At 43.3% G+C, this 16743-nt stretch overlaps 1 protein-coding gene across 1 annotated transcript in view; it reads left to right on the top strand.

Moving 5' to 3' along the window:
• Positions 1-16743, top strand: part of FBXO15 (F-box protein 15) — a 48100-nt gene that overhangs the window by 7860 nt on the left and 23497 nt on the right. The window contains exons 3-8 of the mRNA XM_043559084.1: positions 2625-2729; positions 6079-6321; positions 6876-7085; positions 11426-11552; positions 12948-13030; positions 13964-14106. Of these exons, the coding sequence (XP_043415019.1) occupies positions 2625-2729; positions 6079-6321; positions 6876-7085; positions 11426-11552; positions 12948-13030; positions 13964-14106 (911 nt within the window). The remainder of the gene's footprint in view (positions 1-2624; positions 2730-6078; positions 6322-6875; positions 7086-11425; positions 11553-12947; positions 13031-13963; positions 14107-16743) is intronic.

Raw genomic sequence — 16743 nt, 5'->3', positions numbered from 1 at the left:
GCACAACGTGGAGCGTTTGCTGTGAGTCATCAGCCTGTCACCACTGTCATCATTAGGCTGGTTTTATGAAGTGAACTTCTAACAAGTGACAAGGAAATGTTCCTTTTTAAAAAATGTTCTTCAAAATTACTCACTGCTAGTCGGTAAAGACCCTTGAAAAGGGGGAAAGAGGATTAAAGCGTGTTCTTCTAAAAGCTCCAGGGGCCTGGGCTCTGGGGTTCTTCGCCCTCAGTGCTCTGGGAACCCAGCCTGGCAAGGTTCTGCCCGCTCACTTCCGCAAGGAGATCCGTACAGTCTCTGTTTGGAGCTAATTGTTTGAAATTGCTGCTGAGGTGCCCGTGGATTTGTGCTACTGACATAGGCCACCAACTCTGTGCTAAGCATTGCGGGGGGACCGAGGGCGTCACTGTAGATGTTGACAGTGGAGGAGGTAGGGCTGGCATAGTGTACATATTGCCAAATTCACGTTCAAAGCTAAGTTACGTGATTGCAAATTTTGGGCTTTTAAGTTTATTTATTTTCAGAGAGAGAGAGAAAGCTAGAGAGAGTGAGAGAGTGAGCACGGGGGAGGGCCCGAGAGAAAGAGAATCCCAAGCAGGCTCTGCACTGTCAGCTCGGAGCCTGATGCGAGGCCTGAACTCATGAACTGGGAGGTCATGACCTGAGCGGAAACCAAGAGTTGGACGCTCACCGGACTGAGCCACCCAGGTGCCCCCCAAGTTTTGGGCTTTCAGTAGTATATTACAACTCAGCTAACAGGGAACATACTTTTAGTGTGTTTTAAAAAAGAAGTGAAAACCAAAAAGGATAGTTAATTACGGACGGCAATTTAAGCTTTAAAGCCTGTACTCTGAGAACACAGTCTGTCATACAATAATCTGATACGGAAACAGAACAAATATTCATTCGGTTCATGCATCCATCAAATATTTGAGGACCTTCTCAGTACCAGATACTGTGCTCTGACACTTTGAGCTTCTTTTCCGCTCACCTTCCTCGTCTCCTTCCCTATCCCCCCGCACCTCTGCCCCCGCAGTGTGAAATGATTAGAATCCAGCAGAAAGTGACCCAGTATGGGCATGGACAGTGACTGTACCAGCTTTGAGGAAACCTTATGAACAATAATTGAGAATGGCTTTGATCCCAACTGTGCTAGCTGTAAAGTGGAGGTTTTCTGCTTTCTGGAAGGTACGGGGAGAGCACCCCTTCATTAAGTTTGTCTGCCGGGTAGGAGAGTGAGTAGGGTTTTAGTTCAGTTAAATAATTTTTCCTGGATAAGATTTGCTGGGTGCCTCTCTGAGATGTTTCCTTTAAGCCCACATCTACATTCTTTGAATTATAATTATTTAAAAAATAATAACCATGAATTTTTGTGAAATCACTGAGTCAAAATGTCAAAACTCTGTGCAGTGGGTAACCCAGATGGTCACAAAACGTGTTTTCCTGCAGCTTTGCCCTCTCTAGCGTTAGCGACTTTTGGTCGCTAAAAGTGTCTAATTTATTGACTCTGAATAGAAGGAGTTTCATTTGGGGGGAGGGATTTAATGAACCCCTGAGCAAAACTGCTTGCTTAGACTCTCAGGGAGTCTCTGAAGCTTCTGAGTAGGGATAGCTCCGGTTAGTGACACGGGCCAATTATGTCTCGTGCCTGTCCTCTTGCCTCTGAGGACCCCCCCCCGCCATCCATTCTCAGTATTATCAGGATTTTAGGACTGATTATTTCCCTATGAAACATTTGATAACGATTTTCATCACAATCTAAAAATTTTAAATAGTTAAGATGACAAGTGCAGAGCATGGGCAGCCATTCTAAATTGGCCAAAGGGTTTACTGCCTCAGTTCTTTATCCTGAGGTCCCCACCCCTCACCCCAACAGTGTTCGCTAGCTTTCTTTTTGTTTTTGTTGTTGTTTTTTCTGCCTGAGGTCCATACGTGCCCATTCCTGACTTCGTAATATCGGTAAGGCTTTGTAGATAATTTCTGGTTCTCTCAGTGTTTTGTAACAGTGTAAGATCATAGAAATATTGAGAATGGGATATTGAGAATGCACCTCAATGTAATTTATTTAGGCAATAAATGAGAAAAAAGGAAGAGAGAATTCAGAAAATCTTATGGGGCTTGAACTCTCTGGAAAGCCCCGGAGGAAGGTCTGGAGCATGAGGATATGAAGGAAGAGGGTGGGTGAGGGTGGTATGGGCTAGGTAGAAAAGAAGCTGGTATTTCCTATTCCAGTCTCTTCTTTGAGGGGGAGGATTCTGTGTTATTTCTTCTTAATAGCTAAGAATGCATTCTTTTTCTCTTGTTTCCTTCTATCTCACCAAGGGATGATGCTTACTTTCACGAGGGAGGTAGGGAAACCTGCGTGTTGATTCACAACGTGTGAATATGGTTAACATGCCAAGGAAGTTAGGTTCCTGTACCCTTGGGTCTCTGGATTCGTTTATGTCATGAGGACTGTGGTAGCCAGAACATTTCAGTTGAGAAAATGGGAAGGTAGGGGTGCAGTTAGCCTCTTGTACGGGACAGGTGCCAGTCACCTTCTGTCTGGAGATGAACAGCCAGTTTTGTGGGTAACTTCTAGCTTATGTGTTTGCCCACCTCTCCGATCTCCTCCCCTCTCTCAGCATGCCTTCAGAAGTGTTGCTGAAGATCTTTTGCAACTTGGATGCTGTGACCCTGCTGTGTACGGGATGTGTGAATAGGCGCTTTTATCATCTGGCCAATGACAAGTAAGGAGAACACCAAATCTCTCTATCATCTTTTGATGGCGTGTTGATGGAAGTCATGAAAACTAGTAAGACCTTTTTAACCATTTTTTGAAATTTAAAGTTATTTCAAAAGTGTGTTTAGACATAGATGGAACATGTCTAATACTGTAAGTGGTCAGATGATATTTGATAAATGATAAATGAGATTTGCATTTATTTGCTTAAAAAAAAGAGTGTCTTTGCATGAACTGAAAGTGATCAAACTTGCTATTGGGGTAGCTGTTGTCTCCTCTGTGGAAGAATCTCTCTGTCTGTGTCCATACTCACACAAGTGGGTTCAAGGCAAATAAGCATGTTTTTGACAGTAGTTCTAGAATGGACGTAGAGTGATTTTTGTGTCTCTTTCTTAATGACTCTTTATAAGAGGTGAAGACATTTCACCAAAGCAAAGTGCAGTAAGGCATTTTTCATGAGAGAGATCAAGTATCCCAAACTGTAGCTTTTTGGAGGGTTCTTACTTTATTTAAGGATAGAACTTCAATCGCTTGGATAAGGTGATCGATTACAAATTGCTTAGTATCACTAAATATCCCCTTTTCCCACTGAACTTCATAAGCCCAGAAGGTACAGGCTCTGGGCGTTCCAGTGGATCTGGGCCACACCTCTAGTAATATTCCTTGCATACTTTTGTTATTAATTACATGCCTGTCCCACTTTCTTGGGGGTTGTCCTTTAAAAATCTGGGCTTCTGATGGAATTACCCTCATGTTTGTTTTCTTTTTAAAGGAAGTACCTTAATTGCATACATTGAATTTTATTTTTAAGAGTCATAGTCTGATTTTATAGTGAGACTTCAAAAAGGGCATGTTGACGATTGAACTGGTAAACAAGTGTTTGTCAACAGTATTTGACAAACATGGTATTGTCAATGCGGTATTGTCAATGGTATTTTCTAAGCGTTACTTCTGGAGAGGGCAGGAGTGCCTACAGTAGCCAGTTACACTGATGACTTATGGCGAGATCTGTTTGGAGGGTTGGGGTCTCCCCGATGCCCCCCTTACATGGGGGGAGGTTGCTCCCTCCCTGCGGGTATTGCCTCCCTCAACCTGAGCTCCAGGCTCCGCCTGCGTGGGGGTAAGGGGGAAACTTGTTCAGGCTGGATTGGGATCATCACGTGGGGCTTTTATTTTCCAGCACTCTGCGAAACACTTTATCAGAACGTTAAATTGGCCCCATTTTGTCAACAACTTGTCTGATTGAAGTTGTTCTGTGCCTGACTGGTAGTCAGAATAGCTAAATATGCTCTTGTCCTCAAATCCACCTTAGTTTCTTTCTTTCTTTCTTCTTCTTTTTTTTTTTTTTTAACAGGACAGGGCATTGGGTGATCAAGAAATGAATGTGTCTGGATTTTGAGTACTTGTTAAAAGCGTCTTAGGCCTGACATTTTTGCTTTATAAATGAATAAGCAGAACAGTCTCCACAGTATTTTAATTCTATGGGATGTTCTTTTTGGACTTCGCTACGGTAACTGCAGTAAGATAATGGTGTGTAAGTGGCTCTTCGCACAGATGTCAGGTGTAGCTGTACCTGAAGGTGTGTGGGGCTCCCGCTCTGTGTCCTCTCTAGGCACCGTGTTTTGTAGTTTGCGAGTGCGGGCCCACAGACAAGAATAGAGTCAGCTGCAGTTCATGTGGTGCTGATGTGAGAGATTTGGGAACACTTATGTGGAGTAAAATGATGAGTAAAATAAATTTTGAAGAAAATATGAACAAGTTTTTATGTAAAGGGAGTTTTAAAAATTGCCTACGCAAGGGATTTTGGCAAAAGCGGTTTCAGATTTACCTAAGATGTACTCAAAGAATTGTCATTTTGCAACTCTTAGCTCACGTACTAAAACTCAGAAATTTCCGAACTGAGAAATACCTTAAGGCAGAAAGCTTGGTGTGAAATGATTTTGTGGGGTGAGAAATGATTTGAAAATGCATACTAGAGAGTGATGTCAGTAGGGATCTGATTATGCGTTTGATAGAAAATGAGTTTGATGGAAAGTCCACGTCCGACCTGGATCCAGGGGACACGTCTGCAGGTCGAATGTCTGAGAAGTGCCCCTTGCCGCTGTGGTTACTGCTGGGTGACCCGAGCACTTAGGAACCTCCAGAGTGCCCTGGCATCTCGTCTGGACCTCCTCTGCAGGGGCATTGCCTTCTCCCAGCTGCCTCTTGGCCATTGGCCATTCCGTCCCACTGCACTAAATAGAAATGTGGAGACATGAATTAGCAAGTAATTACACTTACTTATGTACAGCTCACCTTTTATAGTAGGAAATTGATTTGAGCCCCTGTCTCAGTTTCCCCTAAGAGAAATTTGTTTCTTCCCCTGAAGAAGAGCCCTGAGAGAGGTGCCTTAGGCTCACTTTGGCCCCTGCTAACTGCCACTGCCCCTGTGACGTCTCGTCTGGGTGTGATGAGCGGGAGGGACACAGGCTGTGGGTCAGGGCTGAATTTGAATTCAGCCTTGTGGCTGATTGGCTCTCGAATTTGGGTAAATTACTTGGTTTCCTTGAGTTCATTTCTCTGTGACTGAGGAGGCCGGGAAGCACAGGGCGTGAGTGCGTGAGCTCTGGTCGAGGCTGCGTCGGTGCAACCCTGGGTCTCCGTCTCCTCGGCACACACAGGCTGTCCCGGGCCAGATCACTTCCCACTGGGCCTCATGACATTATCTGCCAAGGGGGGGACCATAATGGTAGCTACTTCACGGGTTTGTTGACGATTAAAGTAGTTAATGTTTACGAAGTGCCCCAGTGATGCTTAACACTGCACAAACAATATTAACTGGTTTTCTTCACTTTTTGCATTATGCAGGGAATTTTTTCATTTTCTTCTCTTTGTGCAAACGTTGCACGTTCATTGTAGAAAAATTAAAACGTGGAAAAGGAACATACAGTTCCGTTGCTGTTGGCATTTCTCTGTGTGTGTATGTACATATACTTCCTTTCCAACCTTTTAAGAAGTGTACGTATTTAACATAACACAATAGGAGTCACTTTGTTACTTTTCTGTAATCCCTTATTCAGTGATTACGGTAGGAAGACAGTGGTTTGGATGATGTCAAATGACAGGAGGTCACTCATTTTAACTTGACCGGGGGCAACAAGCTTTTCCTTTTCGTGCAAATTTCTGGGGTCAGTGGATCTGGGACACTCCCCTCAAACCACGGTTCACTCTAACACGTGAATGGCTGTCAGTGTTCAGTTTGCTTTGTTCATGGAATCGGACTAGTTACAAACGATTGTGCATCTCTGATTTAACGTGTCACTTCTGCAGGCACATGACTGTGTCTTTTAGTTAACGACGTTCCTCTTCTCCCCCAGTTTTCTTTGGATCAGGATCTATTCAGTGGCCTTTTCACCTAAAAGATCTAATTGGAAAGTTAATTCAGTGGAGAAGACCACTGGTTCTGTGAACGTGCTGTCGGTTAAGGATAAAGAAGCTGGGTATTGGAAGAAAGAGTATATTGCAAAGCAGAGAGCACGTGTGAGAGCGGCGCTCGCCCAGGTGCTCAAGCCTGTGAACCCTTACACGGGCCTGCCGGTGAAGACCAAGGAGGCCGTCAGGTACACAGCTTCCTCCCGAGCTATGGGCACGCCGGGTGCTTGAGGGTGCTGTTAACATCTGCACGCGTGTTGCTTTAGAAACAGTGATGGTGTGAGCTCAGAGTACTGCACATTTAAGGACATACGTGCAGTTTATACTGTGAGGGGACTGTCTCTTGGTGTTTTCCTGTGTTTCTGTGCGTCCATAAGTTATATAGTGTTTTCCTATTTCACATAAACGGTCTGCTGTGTTCATGAAAAGCAGAAATCACCTAGTCATCTGCTGCAGTAAAGCAAGAGCATCCGATGTGTCCTTCCTTCGGGGAAGAACTTTGTCTCATGTATGTATTGCCAGTTCCAAGAACACAGTAAATGTTCAATGAGTGTTTGTTAGGTGAGGAGAAAAAGTCTAAAGAGAGGACCATTGACGGAATGAAAATTTATGTCAGGCACTTTCTGAGGACTTTGGCTTTGGCTTTTCAGGAACTAAATACTTTAGAGATGATACATGAAATTGACTTTAGCATTTTTTCTTTCTGCAATGAGGCCAACATTGTTAGCTTTTCTTTCTCCAGAATATCTGGTTTAGGTTGGGTAATTATATTGAAAGAAAAAAATGGAAAAGAACACATCATGGAGCACATTGACCTTTCCATAAATGACTCATCAGTGACGATTATGTGGTATGGCAAAACTTGGCCACGGCTGGCCACATTGTCAACCCTAGATTTGTGTGGTGTGACGCCAGTTTTTATGGACCAGTCTAAAACCCCCTCCAAAAATGGGTAAGTATTAATTCTACAGAAGCTTTGGGTGAGAACATCTTATATGTAAATACTAGTTGTTATTATTCTTTTTTTAAAAAAATGTTTATTCATTAGAGCACATGTATATGCGCAGGAGGGGCAGACTGGGGCCGAGAGGGAGGGACAATCCCAAGCAGGCTCTGTGCTGTCACCACAGAGGTCACTGCTAGTGTCCAACTCATGAATTGTGACATCATGACCTGAGCTGAAATCAAGAGTCAGCTGCCCAACCAACTGAGGCACCCGGCTGTCTCTGTTGTTACTATTCTTGTAATTTAAAGATACCGCCAGTGTATTTTAATTTGATTGCATCTTCAAGACTTCTCTTGCATTCTGGATCACTATAGAAGAGAAAAAGAATGGATTCATCACATTTATGATTAGATCTAAATTTAAGTTCCTCATATCTTGGTTGTCTGTAACAGAGAATAATATTCTAGTTAACAAAGAGAATAATGTTCTAGTTAACAGAATTCCTAGGTGATTGATAGCTAACCTTTTGAGCTTTTTAGTTTTAACCATTTTGAATCAAAGGTATATAAAACTATTATATCTGGGCGCCTGGGTGGCTCAGTCGGATGAGCGTCCAACTTCGGCTCAGGTCATGGTCTCGCGGTCTGTGAGTTCGAGCCCCACGTCGGGCTCTGTGCTGACAGCTCAGAGCCTGGAGCCTGCTTCAGATTCTGTGTCTCCCTCTCTCTCTGCTCCTCTCCCACTCATGCTCTGTCTGTCTGTCTGTCTGTCTCTCCCTTTCAAAAATAAATCAACATTAAAAAAATAAAAAAAACTATTATATCTTTCTTTTAGTAAATGGTACAGTAACCATAGTTTAAACATTAGGACATACAGTACTGCTTAGTTATTTTTATGTGCCTCTCTGTTGAACTGACCAGATGTGTGACCTTGTGCAAGTGGCTCAGCCTTTCTGTGCCTCAGTTTTCTCATGTGTGAAATGGGGTGATGATGACGATGGCGACGAGTATTTAATTTAGCACGTGTGGCTGCTGTGAAGACCAGAAGGGGCATCAGTCAGATTTGTGTGTCCTTATGTTCTGTCCTGAGGGGCTCTGTGCTGCGTCCACGTGTATTCGAAGTCTGTCCTGCTCACTCTTCTCGCCATTAGTCACTTTCTCCTAAGAGCTAGATGCTGCCGGCTGCGGTGTCTTCACTTCCCAAGCGAGCAGGCGCAGCTTTACATCGAACGCATGGAAAACACGGGTTGTAGCTGCCTTCTCCAGGCTTGGTTTCCTGCCCTCAGCGGCCCTCTCCACGGCCCTCCATCCTCGGACATTGCAGTGCATTTACCACGTCACTGTTCCTGCCAGCCCGTGCGCTGTGGCTCTACCTGTGGCTTCTCTCACCCGTGTCTTTGTGATGGCAGGTGTCGTCCATGGCAGGACAGCTTTCCTTAATGGCTTCCCTGGACTCTGGACTCATTTTTGCAGCTTGGTAACCAGGACCTTGTTTTTCTTCTGCAATCTGGGGCTGGTCCTTTGAGGATCGTGTCAGTGATCGTGCTTCTGCTTGTCATGCTGGGAGTGTGAGGGCGTTCCACTTCTTAGTGTTGGTGAAGCCAGGTTTTATCATATTCTGAAAATAGCCTTAATGCTACGGAGGATAACATGTGAATTATCTTCCCTGATTATATTACTGATTATTCTATATTTTAGAAGCATGTTTACTTAAAAAAATTTTTTTTATGTTTATTTATTTTTAAGAGAGAGGTGGAGAAAGAGAGTGTGAGTGGGGGAGGGGCTGAGAGAGAGGGAGACACAGAATCAGAAGCAGGCTCCAGGCTCCGAGCCATCAGCACAGAGCCTGATGCGGGGCTCGAACACACAAACTGCGAGATCATGCTCTGAGCTGAAGTTGGACGCTTAAACGACTGAGCCACCCTGCCGCCCTGGAAGCTTGTTTACTTTTTTAAATGGGACCTCTATTTGGATAAATCTCTGAAATTTCATATGGTATCATGATGGACACTAGATTTTTCTAATGCAGTATTTAGGTTTTATGCACTATGAAGTTATATTTGGAGAATCAGTCTATAATCTCTGTACTAATTTCACTGAACAATATGTTACTTGGCATATCATGAAGTATTGTTTATATGCATTAGGACAACATTGTTAACGTCAATTAAGATGGTCACGGAAGACGCAGTGGGTAGTGTTGAACAGTGAGGCTCGGTTACAGATGCTGTGCTCCTGACAACTGCCATCCAGGTCGGGAATACTGGATTCTGTGCGGTGACAAATGCTAGAATTTATTGGGAAAATTGATTTCATGTAATTTATTTCCATTAAAACTCAGTGGACTTCAGCCAGCATTTGATAAACTGTGGAGAAGAGACACTAGAAGTGTTTTTTAGGAATTTGTTTTGATGGGCTCTTTTATTGCAAGTTTGAAAGCAAATGTGTTTATCATGCAGAAGTACAAATCGTCTTGTGCATCTGTGTGACAGCAAAGGAAAAACTTGGTTATTTGGGTCTGTTTTGTTTCCTCCATGAGGATTTTTTCAAGAACAGTGAAAGCCTTATTTGTGTAATTTGCAGTTTGAATTTCCCTGTAATTTATACCTTTCTAGTCAGCTCATTAAATTTTCTGTTCTGGAAATGTTCTCCGTTCTGTGGTTTATGCTATACCTCCCCAAATTTGGGAGGAATGTTGAGTAGGTATCAGCCTTAGTTTCTCTCTCTTTAGCCTGTGAGGCCAAGGCATGTGGGGACTTAGCCTGCTCTCTGTGGAGTCGGCTTGAATGGCTCTTGAGCCATGGCGATGACTGTCCCTACTTAGGACACACTGAAGAGTGTAAGAGGAGGGTTTTCACACCTCCGCCCGACCTCGTCTGTCTGCACTGACAATCATGGTGGCAAGGCTACCATTTCTCAGCACCTTAGGGTTGGCTTTAAGGTTTCAACTCCAGTTTCCCTGAGGCCATACTCATGTTCCTAACCGTGTGGCTTCCTCCCAGTGTATTCTGTCTATGCGGAGTATACTTTGAGATCGTATGTCACACGCATGTTCACTGACCACATCCCCCAGCCAGTGTAGTTTTCTGTGCCAAAAGTCCTTTGAAAATTAAGGGAGGAACCAAGGTAGTCTGGAAGCTTCAGGTCTTCCTCCCACCCCCATGCCTCCACTTTGAAACAGCCGAAGTCCTTCGTTTTCTGATTCTTTTACTTAATGAACATTTGAATACCTGTCTCCTGCCAGCGTGTGTCTTAGGTGCTGGAGGAGAACGCTTGGATGCCATGTGACCGCAGCTCCTTAGGGACTTTCCTCAATGCTGAGCTATGCTAATTGACCATTAAGATCTCATCTCCTTTATAATTTCCTGAACTATCTCTAGGTCCTTGGAAAGGACATCTATGTTTACCATTATAGTGCTTCTAGAATGTTTCATTCGTTTTTTTTTTTTAAATCTCATGATGAATAGCAGAGTTGTGTTTCCTTACACATCTGAGTTATTACTTATTCTCAGATAGTAATTCTAATATAGAGTTCACAGTGGATCTCCTCCATGAAAATCCTCAGGGTTTTGGACTAAATTCGTTTTCCAATATTAAAATTTTCACTCTCTCTGAGTTATCCTTGATAATAGCTTTAAAAGGTATATATATCTGCTTCCAAGAGCCTACTGAGACCACCTGCTCTTTTTTGTCACTTAAAAAATATTTCATCTTTGCTTATGCCTTAGTTTCCTTAATTGGGGATACATACAGTTACAATACATATGAGAATCTACTTTTTAAAAAAATTTTTTTTAATGTTTATTTATTTTTGAGACAGAGACTGAGCATGAACGGGGGAGGGTCAGAGAGAGAGGGAGACACAGAATCTGAAACAGGCTCCAGGCTCTGAGCGGTCAGCACAGAGCCCGACGCAGGGCTTGAACTCATGGACCGCAAGATCATGACCTGAGCAGAAGTCGGACGCTTAACCAACTGAGCCACCCAGGTGCCCCGAGAATCTACTTTTGACTGTAGCATTGTGCTGGGCTCTGAGGGGAGGAGAGCAGAAGATGATTGTTCCTCACCCTCATGGTTCTTCCACTTCTGACTGGGCCATTGAGTTGACACTAAGAGTGAGGAGGAGGGGAAAGAAACACAGTTGGGCGAGAAATTTGGGTGTATCCATTTTCCTTTTATTTACATGAATGGTTTGCATCCCCTGACCCTCAACACACCATTCATTAGCAAGGTGCACGTTATTAGCATGCTCTTCAAAAGTACTTTTAAATACACTCAAGAGAATTGATAACCACAGGTGTGAAAGCTCATTTCTCTCCTTCCTTTCTTTGGCATGGATGTTCAAAGACCTCGGTGGCATTCTTTAATTGCAAAGTACAATCTGAGTAACTTAACCGAATCCACCATGATTGGCGGGGACAGACTCCTTCGGATCTTCTGCCTCTGCCCAGGCCTGCTGGTGGGGCTGTGGAAGGTAAGAGTTGGGTCCCTGCCTGTGTGATGCCACCTCCCTGCCCATTCCACATTTACTCACTGCTGTGCGTGACACCAGATGTGAGGTCTTGAAGACTCTTCACTAACGGCATTAATTCTCTCTTAGCAGTTTTGCTTTTCTAACTAAATGGCCCCTTGTTGTGTGGAGGCGACTCTGTTCTCCTGTTGTAGATGACAAGCTACCTGTTCCTGCCTGGATGCTTTTGTTCACATTAGACCGTTCATGTCCTGAAAAATCTCACCCCTTCTCCTTCCAGTCAATCCGTGCTCCTTCCTTCCTCTTTCCCAGCCTGCGTCTGCCCAAGTCTCTCATCCTGCGTGTTTAACCCAGTCTCCCCTGTGTTTCTGATCCTGTAGATGTGGCCTTAAGTGTAACCTGCCTATCCTTTCCCAATTCCTCTGGAGTTATTTTCTGGGAAGTCACTTCAGTGAAAAGCAAACCAGTGTGATGTTTATCTGTACACCACACATGTGTTGAAATCTGTGGCTTTGGCCTGTGGGTGTTGTAAGACAGAAGCTCACAAATGTGATTTTGAGGATAACAGCATGCGTGTATAAACAATGACTAGATGGAACCACGATCAACGGCATCATTCTCTTGACATAACTTTGTCTTTCTCAACCTGCTGAGGCAGTCACTGTCCCTGTGCTCGCCGCTCGAGGGTGACTTGTGGCCTAGGTGCCAGTTTGCTTGCTGGCTGTTTCCTTGACTGGGATTCATCAGTCTGTGCTGGCCTGCATTGTTACAAGGACCCTGGTCCGTCCGATTGTCCTGGCTGCCTACTGCTGGGTGGTGCCTCAGGTCGACCTTTCTGGGGCACTTAACACCAGTCAGCGTCGGCTGTGAGCTTGGAGAGAAATGGATGTCGGTTCCTCTACAGTCACGTTTTCTGCTGCTCAGCCTGGTGGGTGAATGTTTTCATTCCCACTGGCTTTGTCAAGTCAACAGGTTCTCAAGAGAGGAATGTATCCTCATGGAATGCCACTCATGTTACGTATCTGTGGCATTACCCTTGTATGTTTGAGGGTCTTACGAGTATCGTCCCTCTGTAGTTCCGGAACCTGGAACTAACAATGTATATTGTCACAATCATCCTGGCAGAGTGTTTTGATATTTCACAAGTGCTGGGTTGTTAATCCTTTTGGTACCGCACGCACTGCACGTTTGGGTGAATTGTGGCCCTGCTGTCAGTTGGCAAAGAAGTCTTATTGGATAGTAATAACGTGTTAGCAGCAAGAATGCGTTGGTACTGGGGTAATCTTAACAGTTACAAGAAACTGTCTATCTGTAAGATGAATGTGCTGCGATCTTCACAACGACCTGGTGAAAAAATATTTCTGTTGAAAAATGTCTTCTTTCTAATTAACTTTTCAGAGGGAGGAAGAACTGGCTTTTGTTATGGCAAATCTTCATTTCCATCAGCTTGTGGAGAAGAGCACGTTAGGCTCCGCCACCGTGTATGTATTTCCACGTGGGTCTATTCACGTTTTGTACAATGTGAAGGATTAGAAGTTGATATCATCTGAACATCCTGAGAATAGCTACAAAGATACTCTGTTTTTAATCAGTAGACACAAGCCAACGGGCATAATTACTTAGCTGTGGCTAAAATAATTGGATTATTCGTGAGTACATATTTGCTTTCTTTGTTCCGGGTTAAGGATTTTGTGCCGAGTGGGGGCAGGATGGGTCCATCACTGCAAGGTTCCGGTGCATCAGGGTGCTTGCCGTGCTTGGCACTCTTGTGCCTTTTCGTATCTTGCAAGGCCTGCAGTTGTGGTTTGCTTAGCCCGGCACTGTGTGTGTCTCTCCATGAATTTGCAGCTCTTCAGGTGGGGAATATGCTTTTCATGTCACTACAGCTCTCAGACTCTTTTTTTTTTTTTTTACCTGAAAAGGTAAAGCTCTGAATGCTTTTGAGTTTGTTACCTTATGTAGTAAGGTTTTTCTTATTGAATAAAACTTGGTTCGTCATAGCATTGGGTCTTCTGCCCGACTTCCTGACCTGTAGGTCTGTTCTTTGGTGCATTTTCCTGCTGAGCAGCTCTGTCCTCTGGTGACCTCTGTCCTCCAGTGACTGAGACCGCTGAGGAGCAGGGGCGCCTCCTAGAGCCGCTGCGCTGGGCAGATCCCAGAAACACTTCTGCCCGTGGGTACCTATGGAACTCATGCCTTTGCCCGTTTTTAGAGACGTTTTAGAGAAGTTGGCGAAAGGAGCACAAAGTGTTTCTTTTGAGTTCCTGGTGTAGAGGATGACCGGGAGGAACCTTTTTGAGGATTGACAGGAACTGGTGTTTAAATGGATGCCGATATTTTTAGAGTATTTTCAGTTCAAGCATTTTGTCTCTGGTGTTGACAAACCTGTGTGTATGTTTTGTTTTGCTTTTTAGCCCCTACGAGCTACCTCCTCATACCCCCCTTTTGGACGACAACCCAGAGTATGGACTGCATGGCTACCAACTCCATATTGATATGCACAGCGGTGGAATTTTCTACCTGTGTGGTACATTTCGCAATCTCTTCACCAAGAAAGGTGAAATAATTGAGTTTTTGCTTCAGTATTAAGTTAAAAGATTAGAGACAGTAGGGGACCAATTTTTATATCTGAGTTAAGAATAGTTTCTTAACTGATTATCTGTTGGCTCTCTGTCTTCCTAGACCCATACCTCATTCTAGGACTTGTGAAATACCGTGGCTGGATCTAGTCTCTTTAGCTTCTGGCTCCTCATCACCATCTCTCTACCTTCTGGAATATTCTCTACTCATCTTTTCTGCTGATACTTCCCTTACTGTTTTGCCCTGCCATGCCTCTTCCCCTGCCCGAAACTTCTTCCCTTCTTTCTCCGAGGAACTTGGTAAACTTGCCCACAGAGCCAGTGTATCTCCTGCCCAGGATAAGAATAAAGAGAAACCACCCTTCTGCATGTACTGCATCCATGATTATCATGCTTACCAACGCTGAGACAGAGACTAGAGTAGGCAGTGAAGGGAGGGGACCTCAGCCAAGTTAAAGGGAAGAAGGAAGTTTGGTGTAAAGAACTGTATGGATTCAAGTTTCACATTTTTGGTAATAAATTTCATAGGGGAAATTTTATACTCCTTTTCTGAATACCCTGTTCCCCCAAATTGTTTCATCTAATAGATTTGGCATCCATTACTAATCCCCTGCCTACGTCAATTTCTTTTAGAGTTTAGAAAATGGTGATTTTCTAATTATGTCAGTATTTCCACGTTTATTAGCTGAGGTTTTGTAAAATACTTCCCCGCATCAACTAGTGAACTCCTGGAGTGGCAGGGTAAATGCTTTAATCCTGTCTCTTTTTTTTTTTTTTTATTAAATAACTTTTTAAAATGTTTGTTTATTTTTGAGAGAGACAGACAGGCAGACAGACAGAGTGGGAGCCAGAGAGGGCCAGAGAGAGAGGCAGACAGAATCTGAAGCAGGCTCCAGGCACCGAGCTGTCAGCACAGAGCCCAGTGTGGCGCTCGAACCCGCAAACCACGGGATCATGACCTGAGCTAAAGTCGGATACTTAACCAACCAAGCCACCCAGGTGCCCCTTTATTTAATAATTTATAGATAATTATAGACATTATTCTTTTTGAGGCTAAAATTGTCCTTCGTTTGATCAGTGGGATCTAATCCAAGCTGGCTGCTGTGTGCTTTTGATACAGCTCCATTAGTCTGAGTCTTTGCTTTTTGACCCAGGGTATCTAGGTTTTTCTATGCTATTAGCATTTTTATTAGAAATATGTCACATCTATATATTGACCTGAGGTGAATTGACAACCTTTATTGTTGAATTGTCATATCCAAGAATGTGGTATGTTTTTCGTTTTGTTCAGAGATACTTTTATGTCTTTTAGGGTGTTTCAGAATTTTCTTCATACTAGTTTTGCTTATTTTTTATTTAGGTCTTTAGTACTTCATTTTGTTACTTCTTTCCCATTGTATCTTCCAGTTGGTGTGTAATATTTGGTGTGGGTTTCGTCTCAGTCACTCCTGATCTCATAGAATAAGTTGAGAAGTACTCCTGCCTCTTGAATTTTTTGGAGGATTTTGCATAGAATTGGTAGCATTTCCTCCTTAGATGGTTGGTGGAATTTACTCGGGAAGCCATTAAGGCTTGGAGTTTTCTTTGTGGGAATGTTTTTAACTACAGTTTCCGTTTCTCTTATAGACATAGGGGTTACTTAGGTTATCCGTTTCTTCTTGGGTGAGCTTCGGTATTTTGTGTCTTTTAGGAAATTTGTCTAGATGTCAACTATGTTAAGATGGCCCAGTGGGTTAAGCAGTTTTTTTTGGCCTGCTCCTTCTATTACAAATTTCTCCGTGAATGTTGACCAAATGATGGATACCTATATCCATGATCTTATTAGAGATTGCAAAAATAATGTTTCCCTAGTCCTGTTATTCCTTCTGTGTCTATTATCTGGAATTCTTCTATAAAGAAGAGTTTTCTCTTACCAACTATTTACTTAGCTGAAGTACAATTAGTACAGATAAGGCAGGGTCCAGGTTTGAGCCTTTCTCTTTATTTATAGAATAGTGATTAGTGCTCTAACAGTCTTCAGTGATGACTTAGAGGTTTTTGTGGGAGGGGGTAGTGTTACTGGGAACTCATGGGTGGAAAAACGTAGTCTATTTTCAGTCATTCTTCCTTTTATAGTTACTGTGCCGTGCAAATTGTCCTGTCACGAGTCATCCTCTTCTGTGTTCTTTTGACGTGACTCTCGTCATCTCTGGTAGCTTGCTTGCGTTCTGACACGAGAAGAGACCTCAAGCTCATTTTACCCATTTGTCGCACAGATCTGGAATTACCCATTTTTCCCAGGAGCTCTGGCTCCTTTTAGTTCCCACCACACTATGGTGTTTAGAAGCCAAAATCTGGATCCTGGAGATGCACCTTGCTCTCGGGTTTTTATTCCTTTTAGGGTTTTCAGCAGGCAGGGCTAAGAAGTTTGTAGATTTTTGTAATGTGAAGAAGCATATCATGGATATGTTTAAATGAAATATTTTAAGATTTTTAATTAGCTTCTTTGATTATACTTGTATCTCTTTTCTCACACCAAAAGTCTTTGTTGCAAACAACATCAAAATATATAATAATTTAAAAATAACGATATTGTTACTAGTAATGAACCCATTGAATGTTCTTTTAATTAAGAT

This window comes from Prionailurus bengalensis, chromosome D3, assembly GCF_016509475.1.
Source record: "Prionailurus bengalensis isolate Pbe53 chromosome D3, Fcat_Pben_1.1_paternal_pri, whole genome shotgun sequence".
In the NCBI taxonomy this organism is placed as follows: Eukaryota; Metazoa; Chordata; class Mammalia; order Carnivora; family Felidae; genus Prionailurus; species Prionailurus bengalensis.
This window is presented reverse-complemented; position numbering and strand designations above follow the sequence as displayed.